The sequence below is a fragment of the Moschus berezovskii genome, chromosome 6, assembly GCF_049115385.1.
Source record: "Moschus berezovskii isolate FMDL1 chromosome 6, NW_MosBer_1.0, whole genome shotgun sequence".
NCBI classification, from domain to species: domain Eukaryota; kingdom Metazoa; phylum Chordata; class Mammalia; order Artiodactyla; family Moschidae; genus Moschus; species Moschus berezovskii.
In genome coordinates this window covers 29,323,586-29,347,939 of record NC_142465.1, presented here as the reverse complement: position 1 = coordinate 29,347,939, position 24,354 = coordinate 29,323,586, and the positions used below count along the sequence as shown (strand labels likewise).

Here is a 24,354-nt window from a genome sequence, read left to right as displayed (position 1 = left end):
CTTTGTAATCTTTATGGCACCCATTGGTGTAGGCTACAATGTATAACCAGCTGACCCTTCTGATTATGAATCATGGCTGTAACCTGATTGTATTTCCCTTTAACACTTTCCAGGCTAGGTTTAAGGAATTTGGGGATGTGGGCTTGAGCAGTACACTTAAAGTATTTAAGATTTTCACAAAAGTTGGTCAGGGTCCTTGGCTAAGAGGAGAATCTGCCTTGGGCCCGCCTGTGTAATAAACTGCACTCCACTATCTACATTGTCCTTCTGAGTGAGTTTGTTTCCCAAAACGTGTGGCTACAACAGTATAATACACAATAATAAAACATTCGGAATATTTAAAATGGGAAATCCATTGATGATTTGGGTTAAATGTTTGAAGTATATTGTTTTTACCAAATTGTCTTTACCTCTCTTTTTCACAGTTTTTTTTTCTTTTAGTTATAAAAAGGAATAAGGTATCTTATATACCCTCTGCCAAACTTTACACCCTTGAATCTTACTCCGTATTATTGATATCATTTGTGGTTCACAAGAGGATTTCCTGCTTGTTGGATTGCTTGAGGGCAGTCTCTGATTATATTTTATTTGTATCCATAGCACGTGACTTATTGCTTTAACATGAAGGAAAATACCTCTGTAAATGTTGCTGAGTTGGGTTTTTGGTTGGTAGAAGTACAACAAAAGGCAACATTTTGGCATTACCAAGAAAGCAGGGGAAAAAATGTGCTTTGAAGTTTTTCTCCTTTCTACAATGTTAGCCAGAAGACACATTGCACTGTCCTAATGGAGTTTTCTGGTTGAGGGAGAAGAGAGGCTGGAGCACGGGCTTAGGCGTCTAATCACGATAGGAAATGTATGTTCAGTCATTTTCTGGATTCAGTAATGGGGACAGTTTTGCCTTTAGGCCCAGCCCAGGCTCCTCTATCCTTGGGATTCTCCAGGCAAGAATACTGGAGTGGGTTGCCATTTCCTTCTCCAGGGGATCTTCCTAACCCAAGACTTGAACCCAGGTCTCCTGCACTGCAGGCAGATTCTTTACCAACTGAGCTATGACTATGTTAAAATATAAAAGGATTCTACCAATACTGACTTCTGGCAGAGATTATAAGAAGTACGATTGATTTTTTCATAGCACTTTCAGACATCATAAAATCCTTATTATTAAGAATTCATTTTACATAGAGTTTTACATGCCATAGAAAACTAATTTATAGTCCAAGAATATACGTGTTAGGCTAGATCATAGATGTGCTAGAATAATAGTCTTGCATTTTACACAAAGTATTTGAACTCAATTTATGACCCATAGTAGAATGCTCAGTCTTTTTTATGAATGTTTCCCCTATTGTTAGGTGCAGTAGGTTGGTATAATGATAAATATTTTGGAACAAAATTGTCTATGAAGGAAATAGTTGTAAGTTGTGGTGGGTGAGGAAATAAAAAATCTGGCAGCAGAACTTGTTTTTCAGGAGTTTTTTCGTATGTCATCAGCTAGCTTCAGTCTCTGTGCCTCAGGAGAGACGTGCTAGAGACTAGAAGGCCCAGGGAAAGAGTCTCCTTTATTGTTTAATAAGGAGTTTCAAGCAAGATCAGGGTAATTACAGATTCTAGATCTCTAGGGGAAGAAAGAATAACCAGAGCCTTTCTAAGGAAAAAGGAAAGGAAATACGTCATGATTGACATGGAGACATGCCAAATTCAAAATAGGCATAATAGCTTACCTAAGACGGAGCAGGGAGAGTTTGAGAGCCCATTGTATTTATTCGTTCCAATAATTTGTTCATTCAGAAATATTGAATCCCTTTCTATGTACCAGGCACTGTGCTTGACCCTGTGCATTTTATAAACATCTCTTGAGAGGAGAGGGTACTATGGCAGTGAAATAAATGGAAAGTTGAAAACTGCCTATAAGGAGTGGATAAGCTTTACTCTAACACAGTGGATGTGCATTGCTGTGATTAGTCGCTCAGTCGTGTCTTGACTCAGCAACCCCATGGACTGTAGCCTGGCAGACTTCTCTGTGCATGGGGATTCTCCAAGCAAGAATACTGGAGTGGGTTGCCATGCCCTCCTCCAGGGGATCTTCCCAATCCAGGGATCAAACCCAGGTTTCCCACATTGCAGGTGGGAATTTAAGCCACCAGGGAAGCAATACTGTGGATCATTATTTTCATTCTTATCCAAATGCATGTAAAAGATTGTGGTGATTGGTAACTCCTAAGACCTGATTCTTATTGAAATTCCCATTTCCTCATATCTTCTATTATGGAAAATAACAAATCTTCCTACTTTTAATAGCTTTTAGAGGATCTGTTCGGAGAAGGCAATGGCAAGCCACTCCAGTACTCTTGCCTGGAAAATCCCATGGATGGAGGAGCCTGGTAGGTTGCAGTCCATGGGGTCACTAAGGGTCGGACATGACTGAGCGACTTCACTTTCACTTTTCACCTTACACATTGGAGAAGGAAATGGCAAACCACTCCAGTATTTTTGCCTGGATAATCCCAGGGACGGGGGACCCTGGTGGGCTTCTGTCTATGGGGTCACACAGAGTCGGACACGACTGAAGTGACGCAGCAGCAGCAGCAGAGGATCTGTTTAGGGTATTCGGTACTTTTAAAAGAAAAATCCGTCTTGTTACAAAAATTGTTGGCTAAATACTCAGCATATGCTATTCTTCCATATCCATCTCTCTTGGGAAGTCTCAAGATAATTTTCTTAAATGAGATAAAGATGATTACTGTGACAATTTTATTTAAATATTCTACTTTATTCCCAGTGTTACATTTTTTTTTCTTTAGTAAGAATAGAATTTATATAAAATGCACATACCCATTCAATAGTTCATATCCCAGTTATGAAAGTTTAAAAAATTAAACTTATTCACATGTGGTCATTTGTATATAAAAATATTTTAACAAAAGATGTGTGTGAAATAGTTAATCATAGATCAGAGTAGAAAGGTACATATTGTGCCACAATTTGAAAACTCTTACAGGTCATGTTAAAGGAGTTTAGATTTATCATATTGGTATATCTTTGTTTTTCTCTTTTACCTTTTGTTTCTCTCCTTTTCTCAGCTATAGGTAAGGCCTCCTCACACAACCATTTTGCCTTTTTTGGGTTTCTTTTTCTTGGGGATGGTCTTGATCACTGCCTCCTGTAAAATGTCATAAACCTCTGTCTGTAGTTCTGGGTGGTAGGTATAAGCAATTTTGTGCTGGTGAACCATAACAAGTTGAATATTTTACCTATAATCTGATGTGTGCGTGAGTTAAACCCTTGACTAAAAATACCATATCTAATAAAATTTTGTTTTATTTCTCTTTTAGTCATTTTAGCTTTCTACTTTATAATTGCTTTAATGGTATGCTAACTCTGTAAAATAATTAGCTTTCAACAAGTAAAATTATTTTGTAAACTTTAGAGATTTGCGGAAGGAAATTTTAAAAATAAAGGTGCTTGTTCATTGATATGGTATGAAAAGTTTGAATAGTTTGGTTTTCTTTGAACAAATTAAAATTTTTGTTGTCTTTAAGGAGTGAAGAATGACAGAGAAGCTTTCAGAATATTTATAAATCCATCTGTGGTTAAAATAAAGATAGCATAGTTAGTTTAAAAAAAGCCTTTCACAGCTGTTATTTGGAATTTCAAGTGTGAAACTTTTTAAAAATGTATGAGAAAATGATATAGATAGTTTTAATCTTTATATACAGATTTCATTCAGAACATCTTGACTATTTGTGTGTTGCTGTTATATATAGGTACAGCTAATATTTTACCAGAATCTATATGGGGAATGCAAAAATGTTTTGTTAATTCTTTGTGAGGTGAATATACTGCCAAAAATTACTTGTGCTATCTGCTGGAGCCAGAGTTAATACACAGCCTCTCAGCAGTGGATTAGCAAATGAAAAGAAGTGCTCTGAACCCAGGAGAAGTGTCAAGAAATACTCCCATCCCCCTTTCTTCTCTTCCAGGCTTTTAGATCTTTGTGTGATGAGGCTTCTCTGGGGATGCCCTAGTAACTGTCTCTGAGCTGTGGCTCCCGGCAGCAGAGCAAACTGGAGATCCCTGGAGGCTGCAGCCTGGCTCTCTAGTTCCTGCTTTCTTCCCTGCCCTTGCCTTGGTTGTCCACCCCCTACTGGTTTCTTTCATAAATAGACTGGGTGAATGGGCCCCCTACTCTAAAATATTAATCTCGTGGTCTGTCATTCCACTATTCTGATTTCATTTCTTTGGATTTTTAAAAAGATTTTTTCTGAAAGATCCCCTTTTAAAATGCAAATACCCCTGGGAGAGGTCAGACCTGAGTCCTCAGCTAACATCTCAATTGTCAGTTAGCACCTAAATTCACCTTAGTACACATTTGCCTGAGAAGAACCCTGGCTAAAAGTGATAAAACTAGTGGGAAACTATCATTTATAATAATAGTCGTAGAAGTAATATTATTATTATTGGGAGGTAAGATGTACTAAGAGCCAAATTATTAGCAGGCAAGAATTGTTGTAAGCGCTTTACAAATATAAATTTCCCTATTTCCGTCATCAACCTGTTGCTGTTATTTCCGCTGTTATTTTACAGATAAGAAAACAGGTATGTGGAACGTAAATGCTTGTGTTAGACTCAGGCATTTGGATTTCGTAGGGCTCTCTGTTTTGCTGTGAGACCTTCCCTGCTATATATAGCCTCTCGCAGAGGTGGCATCTGATCAACATTCACCATTTTGACAATTTTGCATCAAATGCAATCATGCTGTTTGATTATCGGCCACTTCCTGTTGAAGGTCAGGGGCCTTGCCATCATCTAAAGAGATTTTTTAGTAACAACTGTAACGAAATTGACAAATTCTTTGTAACTAATAGAATGTATTTGCAAGATATAGAGAAGGAAGTAAAGAAACTAGTTTATAATTTAGCACTATCTTTCCTACTTAAAATTTATACAAGTAACACATTCATTATTTTGAGGAATTTTAAATATGGATTAATAAAATAATTTACAGTCTGACCATGAGATAACCCAAAAGTGAATGAATGAATATATGTGTGTATATATACATATATTTTCTTCTCTAGGCTTTTTTTTTCTTTTGAACCTTATTTTCTGAATATTCTGCAAGATACCAACTCATATCACCTCTTTAAGATTTCAGAATGAGGGATTTCCCTGGTGGTCCAGTGGTTAAGACTCCACACTGCCAATGCAGGGGACATGGGTTCAATCCCTGGTCAGGGAGTTAAAATCCTATATGCCGCATGTGTGGCAAAATAAAAAATATATATATAAAGTAATAGTTTAAGAATGAAATAACTTTCCTTGAGTGTAAACAGCATTTCCCACTTCATCTCTGCAAGAAGTTGAACTGATAATTATTGTCTGTGACTTGCCAGAAATGTGTTTAACAAAATTTTCTCTTGTGTTCTTTTTGTGATCCCTTTCAAATAAAAAATAACCCTAGGTTCTTCTCTTGACCTCCATATTGAGTCAGTTCTTTCAACCAATGTTTGGTCTGCACTGATCTACCTCTGCTTCCATCTTGGCTTCAATAGTGCTGCTACTGCTAAGTTGCTTCAGTCGTGTCCGACTCTATGCGACCCCATAGACGGCAGCCTAACAGGCTCTGCCGTCCCTGGGATTCTCCAGGCAAGAATACTGGAGTGGGTTGCCATTTCCGTCTCCAACAGTGCTACATCTTTAATTTCCTTGTAATATCTGGAACAGAAGTCTCCTTTAATCGTACTCATCCTTCCTCTAGATCCACCATTCAGATCCCTGTGTACCTGCATATCTGATGGTGTCATTCTCCTTTATAGAATTCTTGAGTGGCTTCTCATTGCCCCTTGTAGACCGTGGAAGCAGGCTTTAGGCATGATTCGGGTAGAGAATTCTCCAGGTCCCAAGTAGCAGTTAAAAGGGAAGTTTGAAATGTATTCTTGTTCCAGGTGGCCACATCCCCTTTACTCTGCTGACTGCACATAATGAGGAACAGTCAGGAGAGCCCTCTGAAGTGTCAGGACTGGGCCCCCATTGTTTGGGTCTAAAGATAAAGTGTGCTGCTGCTCTGTGGAGAGTAAACTTTCAGTGGCAGCAAGTTATCAAAAATGGGAGACCACTAGGAGCCTGACTTTGGCTTTGTCCAGGGTGGTAGTGGTGGTGGTGGTGTTCAGTCACTAAGTTGTGTCTAATTGTTTGAGACCCCATGGACTACACCATGCCAGACTCTTCTGTCCTCCACTGTCTCCTGGAGTTTGCTCAGATTCTTGTCCATTGAGTCCGTGATTCTATATCTAACCATCTTGTCCTCTGCTGCCCCATTCTCCTTTGCCTTCCATCTTTCCCAGCATCAGGGTTTTCTCCAGGTGGAAAAGGTGAGTTGGCTCTTTGCACCAGTTGGCCAAAGTATTGGAGCTTCAGCATCAGTTCTTCCAATGAATATTCAGGATTTATTTCCTTTCTGATTGACTGGTTGATCTCCTTGCAGTCCAGAGGACTCTCAAGAGTCTTCTCCAGCACAGCAGTTCAAAAGCATCACTTCTTCAGCACTCAGCCTTCTTTATGGTCCAACTCTCATATGCATACATGACTACTGGAAAAACCATAGCTTTGACTATATGGACTTTTGTTGGCAAAGTGATGTCTCTGCTTTTTAATATGCTGTGTAGGTTTGTCATAGCTTTCCTTCCAAGGAGCAAGCATCTTTTAATTTCATGGCTGCAGTCACTGTCCATAGTGATTTCAGAGCCCAAAAAACTAAAATCTGTCACTGCTCCCATTTTGATTTCCCCTTTGATTTGCCTTGAAGTATTGGGGCTGGATGCCATGATCCTAGTTTTTTGAATGTTGAGTTTTAAGCCAGCTTTTTCACTCTCCACTTTTACCTTCATCAAGAAGCTCTTTAGTTCCTTTTCACTTTCTGCTGTTAGAGTGGTATCATCTGAATATCAGAAGTTGTTGATATTTCTCCCAACCATCTTGATTCTGGCTTATGATTCATCCAGACTGGCATTTCACATGTTATCTGCATGTAAGTTTAACAGGTTGACAATATACAGCCTTGTCATACTCCTTTCTCAATTTTGAACCAATCACTTGTTCCATGTCTGGTTCTAACTGATGCTTCTTGACCCACATACAAGTTTCTCTGAAGACAGGTAAGGTGATCTGGTATTCCCATCTCTTTAAGAATTTTCCACAGTTTGTTATCCACAGTCAGAAGCTTTAGCATAGTCAGTGAAGCAGAGTAGATGTTTTACTGGAACTCTCTTGCTTTCTCCATGATCCCGTGAATGTTGGCAGTTTGATCTCTGTTACCTCTATGTCTTCAAAAACCCAGCTTGTACATCTGGAATTTCTCAGTTCACATATTGCTGAAGCTTAACTTGAAGGATTTTGAGCATTACCTTGCCAGCATGTGAAATGAAAGCAATCATATGGTAATTTGAACATTGTTTGGCCTTGTCCTTCTTTGGGATTGAAATGAAAACTGACCTTTTTCAGTCCTGTGGCCACTGCTGAGTTTTCCAAATTTCCTGACATATTGAGTGCAGCACTTTAATAGCATCATCTTTTAGGATTTTAAATAACTCAGATAGAATTCCATCACTTCCACTAGCTTTGTTCATAGTAATACACTCTAAGGCCCACTTGACCTCACATTCCAGGATGTCTGGCTCTAGGCGAGTGACTGCACCATTGTGGTTTTCCAGGTCATTAAGACCTGTTTTGTATAGTTCTTCTGTGTATTCTTGCCACCTCTTCTTAATCTCTTCTGCTTCTGTTAGATCCTTGACAATTTCTGTTGTTTATCACGCCCATCCTTGCATGAAATGTTCCCTTGGTATCTCCAGTTTTTGTAAAGAAATCTCTAGTCGTTCCCATTCTGTTGTTTTCCTCTATTTCTTCACATTGTTCATTTAAGAAGGCTTTCTTATCTCTCCTTGCTATTCTCTGGAACTCAGCATTCATTTGGGTATATCTTTCCCTTTTTCCCTTGCCTTTCACTTTTCTTCCTTCCTCAGCCATTTGTATAGCTCCTCAAGCAACTACTTTGCCTTCTTGCATATTTTTCTTGGGGATGGTTTTGATCACCACCTCCTGTACAATGTTATAAACCTCCATCCATAATTCTTCAGGCAGATTCTTCAGATCTGTCTACCAGATCTAATCCCTTGAATCTATTTGTTACCTCCACTGTATAATCGTAAGTGGTTTGATTTAGGTCCTACCTGAATGGCCTAGTGGTTTTCCCTTTCTTCAATTTAAGCCTGAATTTTGCAGTAAGGAGCTGATGATCTGAGCTATGATCAGCTCCAGATCTTTTTTTTGCTGATTGTGTAAGGATTCAGGGTGAAACAGTAGAGATAATAAGTACTCAGATTCTAGATATATTTTGACAGTAGAACCAAATATTTTTACTTAAGGATTGGTGTGTGGGGAGAGAGATTGGAGACAAGTATGATCTCAGGATTATTAACTTCAGGACCTAGAAGGATTTAGGATAATGGAGCGTATTAATCACTGATGTCTTACTTTTGCCATTAGCAACTATTGTTGTTTGCTTACTCAAATAAAATACTATATTTGAACGGATTTTGGACCTCAGGAAATCTTGAGGGAAGAGAAGTGCACATGTGTGGTCTGGGGTTGGTAATTTTAAATCTATACTTGACATACCCTGTATCTAAAAGTGAAGAAATTGTGGTAGGCAGGAGTATCTGATTGCTAAGACATTTTACAAGCAAAGAGGTGCAAAGAAACCAAAAGTCAGCTTTACCTTTGCAGTTTTTTTAGGACCTGGAGGTGGCATCTGCAAGTACCATTGAAATTCATATTGCTGTCCTAAAAACTTCAAAGCATTGATCATGCTGCACACAATGTTCTGAGTGTTCTATATCTAGATCCTCAACTGCAGCCCAAAGTTTGTGTTCAATTTATGTTTAAATCAGTGAAGAAAACATTTCATGTTGTCCTACTTTTTAACTAGATTTTGTTTTATTGTTTTTAGGTATAGGTAGCAGATGTGTTCCTTTAATTGATAAAGGAACAGGTTTGATCAGAATCAGATTTGTTTTATTATGTTGGAATCTTGGGATTGTGGGTTTGTTTTTTGGAGTAAGCTTCTAATTTCATAATGTTTAGGCATGCAAGAATGTAAAAGATCATTATATTGCCACTGATTTCTTATTTTTCTTTTTTTCCCTGTTATTTGCTCATACATTCTTGCACATTCCTGAGAGTTTAGTCAAACACAAAAGACAGAAGGGGAGAATACTTTTTTCTTAAGACAAATTGTCAAGTCTATCAAATCAGAGTAGGTTACAGAGCCATGAATTAAATAAAGGTCATTATGGGTATACTACTGGAAAGCCAAATTTTAAATAGTATTTAAAATTAGAATATTTAATATTATTTAAATAAATAGAGTGTAATATTGATTTATTCACTATAGATGTGTGTCAAATAAATATTTATTGTTTACTGAACATTTGCTATGTGCCGGATATTTGGTTATCTCAGTCCTTTAACAATTCAGTGAAGGTGGTATGATTTTCCCTGTTTCGCAGATGAAGTTTAGAGAAGTTAAACTGTTGCTCAAGTCAGATATAAAGCAATATGTGGCAGCGGTAGCATTCACTTCTCTGCTACTTCAGACCCCATGCTTATAAATATGGTTATATTTTAGTAACTCCACTTAGGCTCTTGGAATATAGATATTAGTAAGATGTATTTAGGTCAGTCCCAGTTTTTAAGAAAAAGGAATGACAGTTGGTAAATGGAATGTGAAAAGTGGTCACTACCCATTCTTTACCAGTAGATGGTAGCATAAAATTGAAAACAATGTTTTTGAAAGGGAACCATCAGAGAAAGTAATGTGTGTGTTCTTTCAGGGCAAGGCAGATGAGAGATTAGTGAGGTCTAGTATAAATTAAAAGTGAGAATTACCTTTGGTATTATGACAGGCAGCCCAGATATTAAGACCAGTGAGAGCAAATTAACAAAATTATTCCTGGAAAAATAAAATAATTCCTGGAAAAATACCTTGTAAAAAGAAAAATATTGGCCTTTTGTTTTTCTTTTATTAAAAATTGACATTGTTCTTAGTTTTCAGATGCTTCAAGTGTTGTCAGCAGAGAGTTGTTTGGATTATGTGTTCCTCAGCTAGACTAAATAAATGTTAACAATGGATAAGTGCCAACACATTGGGCAGTTACGGCTTGCTCAAGACCATTCCATCCTCAACCCACAGAAATGGCATTGTGTGGACTGCAATACAACTGAGTCGATTTGGGCTTGCCTTAGCTGTTCTCATGTTGCCTGTGGGAGATATATTGAAGAACATGCACTCAGGCACTTTCAAGGAAGCAGTCATCCTGTTGCACTGGAGGTGAATGAGATGTATGTTTTTTGTTACCTTTGTGATGATTATGTTCTTAATGATAATGCAACTGGAGACCTAAAGTTTCTACGAAGTACATTAAGTGCAATCAAAAGTCAAAATTATCACTGTACCACTCGCAGTGGAAGGGTTTTACGGTCTATGGGTCCAAGTGATGATTCCTATTTCTTACATGATAGCACCCGATCTCTGCTTCAAAATGAAGATCAAATGTATACTGCTCTTTGGCACAGGAGAAGGATACTCATGGGTAAAATTTTTCGAACTTGGTTTGAGCAGTCACCCGTTGGAAGAAAAAGGCAAGAACAATTTCAGGAGAAATTAGCAAAAAGAGAGGTGAAGAAAAGACGACAAGAACTATTAGAACATCAAGCTAAAGCAGAATTAGAAAGTATGCCTCCCAGAAAGATTTTACGATTACAAGGTCTAGCTCAGTCCACCACAGTAGAAATAGTTCCTGTACCGCTGCAAACCTCAGCATTGCCAGCAAAAGATAAAGTCGTATCTACCTCAGAAGATGTAAGATTGAAAAAAGCTAGTGACTTCTCTGTTGAACAAAGGCCGACAGTAACTCCTGGTGTAACAGGATTGAGAAATTTGGGAAATACTTGCTATATGAATTCTGTTCTCCAAGTATTGAGTCATTTACTTATTTTTCGACAATGTTTTTTAAAACTTGATCTGAACCAATGGCTGGCTGTGACAGCTAGTGATAAAACAAGATCATCTTATAAGCATCCTCCAGTCACAGATACAGTATATCAAATGAATGAATGTCAAGAAAAAGATCTATACTCTGTGCGCTTCAGACATCCAAGTTTATCATCAGGACTAAGTGGCGGAGCACCAAAGAGTAGAAAGATGGAACTTATTCAGCCAAGGGAGCCAAGTTCACAATACATTTCTCTTTGCCATGAGTTGCATACTCTGTTCCAAATCATGTGGTCTGGAAAGTGGGCCTTGGTCTCACCGTTTGCTATGCTACACTCAGTGTGGAGACTAATTCCTGCTTTTCGTGGTTATGGCCAGCAAGATGCTCAGGAGTTTCTTTGTGAGCTTTTGGATAAAATACAACATGAACTAGAGACGACTGGTACCAGGTTACCGGCTCTTATCCCTACTTCTCAAAGGAAACTTATCAAGCAGGTTCTGAATGTTGTGAATAACATTTTTCATGGACAGCTTCTTAGTCAGGTATGGATTTTTTAAAAACTTATTATCATCTTGGGGAATTCATAAAATGAAGCCTAAAAAATGCATATGCTCTGTATAGCTAATATGTTAGCGTTAGTACTGTTCTCAGGTCAAATTCGATCACTTTTACAAGTATATATGAAGACATCAGTTCACTCCAACAGTTGTTTCACCTTCATGAATCATTGGAAGTAGTATAAAACTACTATTAAAGCTTTATGATGGGGGTGGGGCGGGAATTAGGAAACAGAGCTTCTTAGGTTAATAATATTGCATTCATTCTCTGAGGGATTGAGATGAGGAGTTTAATTGCACAAGGAACAGATTTGAAGATACTTTTGTACCAGGAATGGTTTTGGTGCACACTTGAGTAGTTTCAGGAACCAAAAAGTAGCCCTGGAGGATTTCCTATAAAACCAAAGGGACATATACACAATGGAGTATTACTCAGCCATTAAAAAGAATACATTTGAATCAGTTCTAATGAGGTGGATGAAACTGGAGCCTATTATACAGAGTGAAGTAAGCCAGAAAGAAAAACACCAATACAGTAGACTAACGCATATATATGGAATTTAGAAAGATGGTAATGATAACCTTGTATACGAGACAGCAAAAGAGACACAGGTGTATAGAACAGTCTTTGGGACTCTGTGGGAGAGGGTGAGGGTGGGATGATTTGGGAGACTGGCATTGAAACATGTATATTATCATATGTGAAACGAATCACCAGTCCAGGTTCAACGCATGATACAGGATGCTCGGGGCTGGTGCACGGGGATGACCCAGAGGGAGGATAAGGGGAGGAGGGAGGTGGGAGGGGGGTTCAAGAAGGGGAACACATGTACACCTGGGGCAGATTCATGTCAATGTATGGCAAAACCAACCAATATAATATTGTAATTAGCCTCCAGTAAAATAAATAAATAAACCAAAGGGAGCAAGGGTTGAAAACTTGAACAGGTAGATAGGGAAGTTTTAAGGTAAATAGGTGTGATTTTATTTAGAAAGATCCTAAATGGTTTTCCTCTATTTTAATTACAGCTGTAAAAATTTCCCTTTGTGACAGTCACAGAACCAGAATCTTCCATCTAATTAATGATTGTCTAGCTAGAATGAGTAGACTCTTGGGTAGACTATTACTAGACATCAGCTCTCTACTTTTCCAGAGCATAGAACTTTAAAAAAATGTGTGTGTTGTTATTTTTTAACTGAGGCAGTTGAATCACTATACACATATTCAGTTGAATAGTTTAAATATTTCTATGAAGTTTATTTCACTTTATGTTTCAGAAATGTCTAGATTCTACATTGTGTGACTTAGCAAATAAGAGTTGTGGTTTTGGGGGTTGCATGCAATTTTATTTTTCTATCATCTTTCTCTGTCATTTTTAACTTTTTATGCAGAAGTTTAAAATACACAATTATAAATAAAAGTGATATATACCATATGGAAAACCTATATAGTACAGTAAATCTGTGTAGAAGAAAAGAAGAAAATCATATATTAGTCCCAGAATGCCACACTACCCACACATAAAACTATGAATATTTTGGTATATTTCCTTCTAGTTTTTTCTGAATATTTATATATATTTTTGCCCTAATTATATGGTCATGTTGAATTTACCTGCTTCTTTTTCCACTTTATTTAATAATTAAGGATTTTTCATAGTCATTAAAATATTTGGTCATTTTTTTCACATTTCAGTGTCCAGCGTACGTATATACCATAATATTTTTTAACCTTTCCCCTATTGTTGACTTGTAAACTGTTTCCAGTTTACCATTATTGTAATGTCATGATCAGTTACTACACTTTTTCTAATGATTTCCTTAAGACAGAGGAATTACTTTGTCAAAGGGTAGTACTTTTGATATGTGGTGGCAGATTCCTTTCCAGAAAGTTACCATTTCATGTTTTGAATAGTGTATATACTTGTTTTTTTCCTTTATGGATGAATTTTGAATTTAATAAAAGTTGTTATGCCAGCACTTTGCTCTCTTCCTTTCTAATGTGTAATAAATACTTAGAAAATTGGTCATTTCAGAAGAGTCAGGTTGGTTGCTGGAGTAGCTTTTTTAACCTGCCATATTCAAGAAACTGTTCTCAAAAGGTCAAACCTTGGTCCTAGTGAGTCCCCAAACTGTTAACACTAGGGGTATTCTTCTTTTCTGTGTGTCAAGTGTATTTAATTTAAAATGCAATTACAATTGGCTTCTTTATTTTGTTGTGTGTTCCAGGAATATAGCTTTTGTGAAAGAGTTTGGTAATATTTCACATCACGTGGATTATTAGATCTTTAAAGTCTGCCTTCAGTCAGGGGCAGTGTTGGCATTAAATTCTGCTGAATGCTTTACTGAAGTTATTCTTTCCTTTTTCAGTTACTCTGTTTCCTATGTAAGTTGTCAGAAAGGCCTCCTGTTCTTTGCGGTTCCTATATTTTGATCAGGATTTTAATGTAGTGCTGTTTGCTTTAAGTGGAAGTATTTATATGTATTTTATATATACTATCTTTTGAAATTATTAGTTGGTAGGGCTTCAAAATCTGTATATACTAGTGTACTAATAGAAAAGTATGCTATATTTTAAAATTTGCATATAAAAATATACTAATAGCATTTTACTTGCATTATGGTTAAGAAGTTATGGGGATTTGGGAAGAGAAAACCCATCAGTGAAAGATGAGAAAGGAAAAAGGGCAAAGAAACTCAAGTCTAATAATCTAAGCACATTAAATGTATATAAATATATGTTATATGTATAGACACACATACACACATATATATACACACAGTGTATATCTAATTAAGTGAGCCCATATATATATATATTTTTTTTTTACTAAATTCAGACTTGACTGAACTTAGTGAAAAAAAAAAAAAAAGCCCTTAGAGCTTTTTGAATGCCTCATAGTTAAAAACCCATCAATGTATAGTGGGTTTATGGAAGAAAAATATTATTCCCTGGAAATAATATAAAGGAGATCATTCAGAATTCTGATAGTGCATTTTCAGAAGAAAAGCTTATTTACAGTTAATGACTTCTAGTGAAAGGAGTAAATATTTTGACAGAAGGATTGTAATCTGAGAAACTAATATTTTTATTTGCAGGTTACATGTCTTGCATGTGACAACAAATCAAATACCATAGAACCTTTCTGGGACTTGTCACTGGAATTCCCAGAAAGATACCAATGCAGTGGAAAAGATAGTGCTTCCCAGCCGTGTCTGGTTACCGAAATGTTGGCTAAGTTCACAGAAACCGAAGCTTTAGAAGGAAAAATCTACGTGTGTGACCAGTGTAATTGTAAGTAGAGGCTGTATATTCTCTTTGTTTTTCTAAGGTTAGCAAATGAGGGGAAACTGGAAGAAATTCCTTAAGAGAAACTTGGGCTACATATTTCTGCTTTTTAATTGGTATTTGTGAACTACGTTTGTTTTGCCTTATTGACGACATTAAAATATTTTTGATCCTATATTAAGTTGTAGAAAGGATTCATAAAATAAAATTTAAATTTAGTATGTGAATAGAATAGTGAAGGGGAATAGTAAAAGGTATTTAGTACTGAATGAAATGATTGCTTTATGAGTCTTTTTGGTGCACATCAAAACATAGATATATAGATAATGTATGTATATGTGTGTGTCTGCTGCTGCTGCTGCTAAGTCGCTTCAGTCATGTCTAACTCTATGCGACCCCATAGACGGCAGCCCACCAGGCACCCCAGTCCCTGGGATTCTCCAGGCAAGAACACTGGAGTGGGTTGCCATTTCCTTCTCCTATACATGAAAGTGAAAGTGAAGTCGCTCAGTCGTGTCTGACTCTTCGCGACCCCGTGGACTGCAGCCTACCAGGCTCCTCCGCCCATGGGATTTTCCAGACAAGAGTACTGGAGTGGGGTGCCATTGCCTTCTCCATATGTGTGTGTATACATACTTATAAAATAGGAAATAATATACATTGCTGGACTGCTGAGTTGGACGTTGGCTTCATAAAAACAAAGATTTATTAAAAAACCATCCATTGACTGTCTCTTCTATAATTAGTCATTGTTCTAGTCATTGTGGAAATAGGAAAGACACTTTCAAGATGCTCACATACCTAATGGAGAAAACAGATAGACAAGGTCTACTGTGATAAGCTCTCTAATGGAAGTGAGCATAGCAACCCAGCACTGGGGGATGAAACAGCCATTTCAATTAAACAGAAGCATCCTCCTCCAGAGAAATGGTAACTAAAACCACATCAAATCTGCTACGTCTTTATCCGGTTTCTTTATCTCTATCAATGTGTAGTACATGGCATTTTAAATGTTTATACTATATATTTGCAGATATTCTCCTTAATCTCCATGTCTGAAAAAAAATGACTCTAGGGCATTAGGTAATAAACTCCTGCTAAGCTGCTAAGTCACTTCAGTCGTGTCTGACTCTGTGCGACCCCATAGACGGCAGCCCACCAGGCTCCCCCATCCCTGGGATTCTCCAGGCAAGAACACTGGAGTGGGTTTCCATTTCCTTCTCCAGTGTGTGAAAGTGAAAAGTGAAAGTGAAGTCGCTCAGTCATGTCTGACTTGTAGCGACCCCATGGACTGCAGCCTACCAGGCTCCTCCATCCATGGGATTTTCTAGGCAAGAGTACTGGAGTGGCTTGCCATTGCCTTCTCCGAAAGGTAACATAAAAGAAACAGTGGCTGTTCCAGCATTGAAAGAATGGCATATAAATTGATGGTATTCTAGAACAACTTATACCAACATTGTTTTCTGAGTGCTGCCTATTATGAAATCTGTTGTAAATAGGAGCCTTATAAGATTAGAAGAAAATAAACCTTTATTGATAAAATGTGTATAGTGTTTATTTTCTTGAAAATAAATGTGAATGGTCCTAGATGTTTTCTTCACCAAATCTGGGAGCAGAAAGATATGAAAATAAATGCAGAAAATTATAACATGTTTATATCTGCTGGATCCACCAAATAAAGGCCTAAAAGAGCTGCTTGAATGTAATCTATAGTGGCAAATGTTTAAAACTATAATTCAAGGAGTTAACATGCTTTGTCTAGCTACACTAGTACCATATATTCTGGGAGACAACCCAAAGTTAAGTCCCTAAGATCCTGCAGCAGTCTGATACCTGGATCTCCAGAGCATAGACCTGGAGGAAAGACTTCTGGTGGAAAGAGGAGTTGGGTTAGAGGACAGCCTCATGGTGGACTGATTCCACTTCCTATAAGAAGCAGCTTCTCCTGTGGCTGGAGTTGCAGTTGATGTACAAGTTGAAGGACAACTTCTAGATATCAGGAGCAAACTTTGGTAGCCAGTGGCCTAGAGAGAAGCTGCAGCACAAGGTCCGTAGGTGGACCTCTAGAGATAGCAGAGGGTAAAAAGAATCCTCAGTGCCCCTTGTTTGAGATCTGGTACTAAACTAGCAAGACACCGAGGGAGATCTCAGATACAGAGCTAATGAAGGCTTGTTTTCTCAGGCGGTGCTGGGTTGGATCTCCAGGAAGCGGGGAGAGGTGCTCTGGGCAGGAAGGTTCCATGCCCATGGGATCCTGATTAGCCTCAAGAAGTGAACTGATCATGATTGATTAGACTTTGGTAAGAGTATATTAAAGTATGTGTTTAGGGAGTAATTTTTCCTTTAGGGAGTAATTTTTCCTTTTAGTTGGCATAACCAAATCCACTTAAAAAAAAATATATATATATCTATATCTTTCTGTTGCCTTATTTCAGGACTGTATTAAATCATGTACAGTGTATGTGGGGGATTGGTTCCAGGCATACCTGGTTATACTAAAATCTGCCAAACCATCCCTGAAGATTTCACATCTACAGATTCAACCAACCGTGGATGTAAATTTCAATCCATGGTTCATTGAATCTGTGTGTGTGAAACATACAGTCAACTGTGTCATCTGTGCTTGAAAAAAATAAAAATCTGCATGTTAGTGGACCCCAAGCCTTTGTTGTTCAAGGGTCAACTGTACTTACTTGTTTACCTGTCTGCCTTGACCAGCTCAGAAGTTTTTTGTGTGTGGTTTACATGATTGTGGGATTCCCTGGTTGAAAGTTTCAGACAGTAAAGAGTCTGCCTGCAGTGTGGGAGACCTGAATTTGATCCCTGGGTTGGGAAGATCCTGTGGAGAAGGAAATGGCAACCCACTCTAGTATTCTTGCCTGGAAAATCCCATGGACAGAGGAGCTGTCCATGGGGGCTACAGTCCATGGGATCACAAAGAGTTGGACATGACTGAGCGACTTCATGTTCACTTTCTTTTACATGATTGTGAGTGTCTTGAGAGCAAGACCATGCCTTTATCTTTAGCTCTGTATAATGCGTATAACTCAGTAGATGTTTAATTGATAATACACGTTTGAATTATTTTGAGTTTACTCAAGCATTTCATTGTATCCTTAAATTTGCATCTCATTCTGTCTTTGATATCATAGCAAAACGTAGAAGGTTTTCCTCAAAACCAGTTATACTCACAGAAGCACAAAAACAGCTTATGATTTGCCACCTACCTCAGGTTCTCAGACTCCATCTCAAACGATTCAGGTTAGTAGTAGAATAAAGTTTAATACTTGACTGGGAGACTTATCTACTTCTGCTTTTTTTTTTTTTTAAGGAGAAAATATTCTGTCATTATCTCTAGCCCTAATCATAGCCAACACGTTCGGTAACTATCCTTCTGATACTATCTTCCCTTCTAGAATACATTGCTGATAGCAGACTCCTTGCATTTTGGTTTGCGCAGTATATTATTCTCCTAGTCTCTGCTTATAGTGTTTAATATTGAGCATGTTTTAGGTACAAAATTTTAAAATCTATAGCTTGAGAGTATTTGACCCAATTGCTTCATGCTTGGAAAATGCCAGATGTTGTCCCATATTCTTTGGGGAATATAAGGTAGAATTTTTTTCTCAAGATTATAGTCAAGCATTCACAGAAATAATGATGAAGTAGAAATACTAAGTACCACAAACTACATACAAATAAATTGATCAGAGCCCTGGAGGAAGGCATTCGCTGATATCTAAACATTCCCAAAGCCTCCCTAATGGCACAGGGGACTTCATGTAATTTAAATCTCAGTTCATATGTTATCTCAGGACTTTCCTGACCATCCTATTTAAAAGTAGCACCACCCACTCTAAGTGTCACATTACCTACCCTGTTTTTGCTTCTTGGCAAAAACCAATATCTGCAATAGTTGATATATTAATACCTGTTTCTGTCCCCCTAAACAGAAGTTCAGTAATGACAGTGGTCTTGTCTTTTCATTCCTGTATTCCAAAATCCAGAACTGAGCTCAGTACATAGGTGCCCCAAAATACTAAGTGAATGAATTGGGTATATATATGCAGGAGGAGGAACACTTTAGCCTGAGAGCAACATGGACAAAGGTATGAAGGAACAGGAAAGGGTACACAACAAAAGGTTTAGTGAAGAGTCTGGATGAGACCTGCCAGGGTGTGTGAAATCAAGTGGAATGAAAACAAGAAAATTGTTATGTGTTAATAGTGGGCTTCCCAGGTTGTGCGAGTGGTAAAGAACCCTCCTGCCAATGCAGGAGACATGAGACACAGGTCCAATCCCTGGGTCGGGAAGATCCCCTTGGAGGAGGGCATGGCAACCCACTCCAGTATTCTTACCTGGAGAATCCCATGGACAGAGGAACCTGGTGGGCTACAGTCCATAGGGTCACAAGGAGTTGGACACAACTAAAGCGACTTAGCATGCACAGTATTGTCCAGGGCCAGGTAGCAAGGCCAGGGAGCATGGAGACGTCAGAGTCTATAGATAGAATTAAAAGGGTTTAAATTTCTGGTACTTAATTGGCTACTATAAATCATTGAAGAACTTTCTGTTCTTCATAATTGCCTCTTTAATCTGCCATTTGAAGCTCACCTTAATTTAAACCTATTTGCCGCCCTTCCATCTTCTGCCCAAAATATTTGTGATGCTTCCATGCCATATTTGATTCAGGGACCATTTTTATGCTGCCTTTACCACCACATTTATCTTTTTCCTTTCTCTTCATCTATTCAGTTCAGTCGCTCAGTCGTGTCCGACTCTCCGCGACCCCATGAATCACAGCACGCCAGGCCTCCCTGTTCATCACCAATTCCCGGAGTTCACTCAAACTCATGTCCACAGAGTCGGTGATGCCAACCAGCCATCTCATTCTCGGTTGTCCCCTTCTCCTCCCGCCCCCAACCTTTCCCAGCATCAGAGTTTTTTCCAGTGAGTCAACTCATCGCATGAGGTGGCCAAAGTATTGCAGTTTCAGCTTTAGCATCAGTCCTTCCAATGAACACCCAGGATCGATCTCCCTTAGAATGGACTGGTTGGATCTCCTTGTGGTACAAGGGACTCTCAAGAGTCTTCTCCAACACCACAGTTCAAAAGCATCAATTCTTTGGCGATTAGCTTTCTTCACAGTCCAACTCTCACATCCATACATGACCACGGGAAAAACCATAGCCTTGACTAGACGGACCTTTGTTGGCAAAGTAATGTCTCTGCTTTTTAATATATTATCAAGGTTGGTCATAACTTTCCTTCCAAGGAGTAAATGTCTTTTAATTTCATGGCTGCAGTCAGCATCTGCAGTGATTTTGGAGCCCAAATGTACTATTATATTTGCCAGTATATAAAATATATAGGGCATATAAAAGGGAGAATGGGATTGGGGAGGGGCACACAAGAGCTTTAGAAGAAACAGAACATTTCTAATACCTTACAAGCTCCCCATGTGTGCCTCCTAGTCCTATTCCCTCTCTCAGAAATAAATCATGACTTTTTGGTATAGTGTTATCTTGTTCTTTTATCATTTTACTGTATTTTTATCAGCAGACAAAAAGGGATATCCTGCTCATCAACATAAATTATTTTCTAGTTAGACAACTGACAAGTACTTGTTTAGCATAATTCAGTAAATTAAGGTTTGAATTTTATGGTATAATAAAAGAGAAAGTGAGAATGATAGGAACTTAGATTAAGCAAGTTCCATTATTTTACATGCTTGGTACTAAGATTAATACGCTGGTACTAAGATTAAAATGCTGGATACAAGACTCTGTACACTTAACAGGGAAAGATTGGGATATGACTTCTAGTGTGGCAGGTGACATAATTTGCAAGTCTCATCTTTAGTTCCATACAATTTTACATCATACTAATTAAGCATTTTCACTTTTCTTCATAAAACCTATTTGCCTTTCTTCCTACTTTACCTGCTACTGTCTTAACTGCATGTTTTAATACATTGATACTATATTTTCAGCTGTTTTTTGTCACTGTACCATAGCACTCCAAGTTGGACTATAATCTGTTGAAAGATGTACCATTTATTACATTATTTTTCTCCTGTAGCACCAATTCATACTATTCGATGATAAAAGCATTGCTTTACATGCATAGATCCAGTACTGGGAAGCGTGACCAACAGATTGAGAAATGGACAGTATAGGGACGATGTCTTGAGTTTTGTCACTAATGGATATTATACTGATTTACACACAGGAAGGGTCACAGTTTCTTTTTTTAAGTATGAAGAGCTCTTGATGTGTTCTGAGGAATTAGAGGTGCCTGTTTTGTTTGGGTTTGTTTTTTTCCCCACACCTGGCCAAGAAAGATCCAGATTATGTCTCCCAGGAACAAATTCTAGGTCCTGGGATATCCTCCTCAAAGTATTGACAAGACAGTAAAGAATTAAAAACCCTTTAGGGCCTTGAATTTCTCACTTCAAAGGGGGAAAATGCCATAAGGCTGTATTTTTTCTGAAAGTTAATTTTCTTCCTATACTATCCTCTAACTACAGAAGCCAAATAATTTATTTTAGAACCTCACTGTATTTGATAAATAAGCCTAAATTCATGTATTGTAGCCAGCTTCAGTATTGAAAGAATTTACTATTTACACTTTTTATACAGGATCATACTCTACGCTCTCTGAGGTTTTCTATCATTATGAGTTTGGACTGGGTACGTGTGGTTATGGTCCCTTGACTTTGTTGATAATTTTACCCTGATTTGTTTACAGGTGGTCAGGACGTAATAACCGAGAGAAGATTGGTGTTCACGTTGGCTTTGAAGAAATCTTAAACATGGAGCCCTATTGCTGCGGGGAATCCCTGAAGTCCCTCAGACCAGAATGTTTTATGTATGACTTATCTGCTGTGGTAATGCACCATGGGAAAGGATTCGGCTCAGGACACTACACTGCCTACTGTTACAATTCTGAAGGAGGTATAGATGAAAAAAAGGATTTTACCTTGGGGTAGGCTTTTGTAAGCCAGGGTTCAGTCTTCATGGATTTCTAAACTAGACACTAAATAAGCTTAAGAAAAGCCATTTGATTTTTCTTTCAAGAAGAAAAAAAAATGGGGGTTTTGTGCAGAAAATGGGGTATTCTATGATGCAGGACTGTGGTAGTTTTGTCTTGTAAGGGCTGAAGGGATAAAATAGTAAGGATGGTCTCATTAGTTACAAGTCAGAAAGTGTGAAAGGCACATTTCCAGAATAGGTCATCTGTTTTCTGGTTGAATTCAGTTAATTTTGTTAAAGACCAGCGCACCTGATGAACTGGGGAATCTCAGATATTTGGAACAACTTTGATTTCAAGTTCTAACATGAAACTTTTGCTTACTGCTCCCATGAACCTTAGAAAAAGAAGTATGCACAAAAAGTCCATATAACCCAGGAAGGCAGTTAACATTACCATGAGTTGTACATAATTTGCTTTATAATTACCAGCAAAAGCATTAACTGGTAAGATTACACAATTAAAGGTAGTGTCAAGTGAACAAATCAGATTCTATAACTTCAAATTACTTCTAGGACAAAAGGTAGGTGATTCTAGTAACATACTGCCCAAGCTGTATTTCTAATTTAAAGAACTACATTGGCTAGACAATTATTTTTCCTTCAAAAAAACCCCTCAACTCTCACTGAAACTCTTTAAATCCATGTTTTCATTTATACTAGAAATTTCCAAAGTTCCTTTGTAAACATTAAGATATATTTTTGTGCTTCACTCTAGGGTTCTGGGTACACTGCAATGATTCCAAGTTAAGCATGTGTACTATGGATGAAGTATGCAAGGCCCAAGCTTATATCTTGTTTTATACCCAGCGAGTTACTGAGAATGGACATTCTAAACTCATGCCTCCAGAACTCCTGTCTGGTAGCCAGCATCCCAGTGAAGAAGCTGATACCTCTTCTAATGAAATCCTTAGCTGATCCAAAGACAGTGGGGGCTTTCTTCTTGTGATTTATATATATACTTTTCAAAAGGGCTGACTTAACAATTTTGGGCTTCACTGTTTTTACTTACTAATCAGTGCACACTGTGTTTACACATTTTGTACCTAACTGCAACAGATCTTTTTACAGAGATGAAGTTAGCTTAAGTATATGTGTATCAATGTCAGCAGGTAATTTTTGGTAACTACTTGGGAGTTTTGAACTTTTCATGTTTACCTCAGACTGGTGTTACCTCTTTCTTGTTTTGATGTCTTAATTGGCTCAGATCATGAATTTGTGCAATCTTCTACTGAAGTTCAGGTGGCATCATTTTATACATTTATCTTTTATAGTTATTTTCTATACAAATTCTTATCAGACAGATTAAACTTGCTTCACTAAGTCTTACCAGAAAAGGGGCATTTTTTTCAGATTTGTGAATCAAATGCCCCCAAAGTTCAACTACTACAAAGTGAAATATTACCTACTCATTAATACCCCTGAGGCTTTATGTGACAGGACTCGGAATAGACTTTACTTTGGTAAACAGAACCTCCTTTTTTTCAAGTTTGTTGTAAAAATTATTCTTTACTTGGCATAGTCAAACTGTATTATACAAATGAAGATGACAGCTTTATAAATAGCATGTTTAAATGGCTTCAGTACTATGGACATGAAAATAATGATGGCTGAGACTTATATTAGTGATTTGTCAACGTTTGTGCAGATTCTAATAAAGCAGTCATTAAAAAAATGAATGTAGCAAACAGTATATTATGGTGTAATACAAGTACAGTTCAGCTTGGATATGAGTTCATTTTATATATTTAGCATTAGATCTCTTAAAAGTTTTGTACTATTGTATCTTGAGATTTTTGGTTTAAAGGGATAGAAATCAGACTGTTCAAAATTTGCATCTGAGGAAAATGTTCAACATGTCACTTAGAATAAGTAACTAAAGCTGGATTAAATTGCTTTTGCTAATATTATGTAGCTACTAAAAGCCTCTTAGATAGTCAAACATTGGGCCCTTTTTGAAATTAAAATTACACTTTCATTTTATTAAAAATATAGTATGAAATACTCATTGCTCTTCCCTAACAACCTTATTAGATATCTGTAAAGTCCTACTGCTGCTAACTTTATTCAGAAAGAAGAGAATCCACTAACCTCTATAGGTATGTTAAGATCTTAGCTCGGTGTTAACCACTGGAAAATCATTTATCTTTTTATAGATATGTTAAGATCTTAGCTTGGTGTTAACCACTGGAAAATCATTTATCTTTTTTCTCAAGTAGGTTTGCTTGCAGGCTGAAATCATCAGGGGCAGCTGATCATGAAGTGCAATGAGAATTTATCACTTCACAGACAAATCATTCATGCCAAAACTACAGCTTGAGTTTAAATGGCTAAGGTTTAAAATTATTCATCTATTAAATACTTATGCAAGTTGTTACCTCAACTGTTAATTATACCTCATTAAAGATTGATTGTGGTCAAGA

General features: G+C 37.6%; 1 protein-coding gene across 1 annotated transcript; it reads left to right on the top strand.

Annotated features, from left to right (window-relative positions):
• Positions 1–10,120: 10,120 nt before the first annotated feature.
• On the top strand, positions 10,121–23,876 carry USP44 (ubiquitin specific peptidase 44). Its single transcript, XM_055395044.2, has 5 exons — positions 10,121–11,596; positions 14,711–14,906; positions 18,053–18,161; positions 21,651–21,856; positions 22,650–23,876. The coding sequence occupies exons 1-5, from the start codon at positions 10,178–10,180 to the stop codon at positions 22,847–22,849; spliced, it is 2,130 nt and encodes a 709-aa protein (XP_055251019.2). The 5' UTR covers positions 10,121–10,177; the 3' UTR covers positions 22,850–23,876.
• Positions 23,877–24,354: the final 478 nt, after the last annotated feature.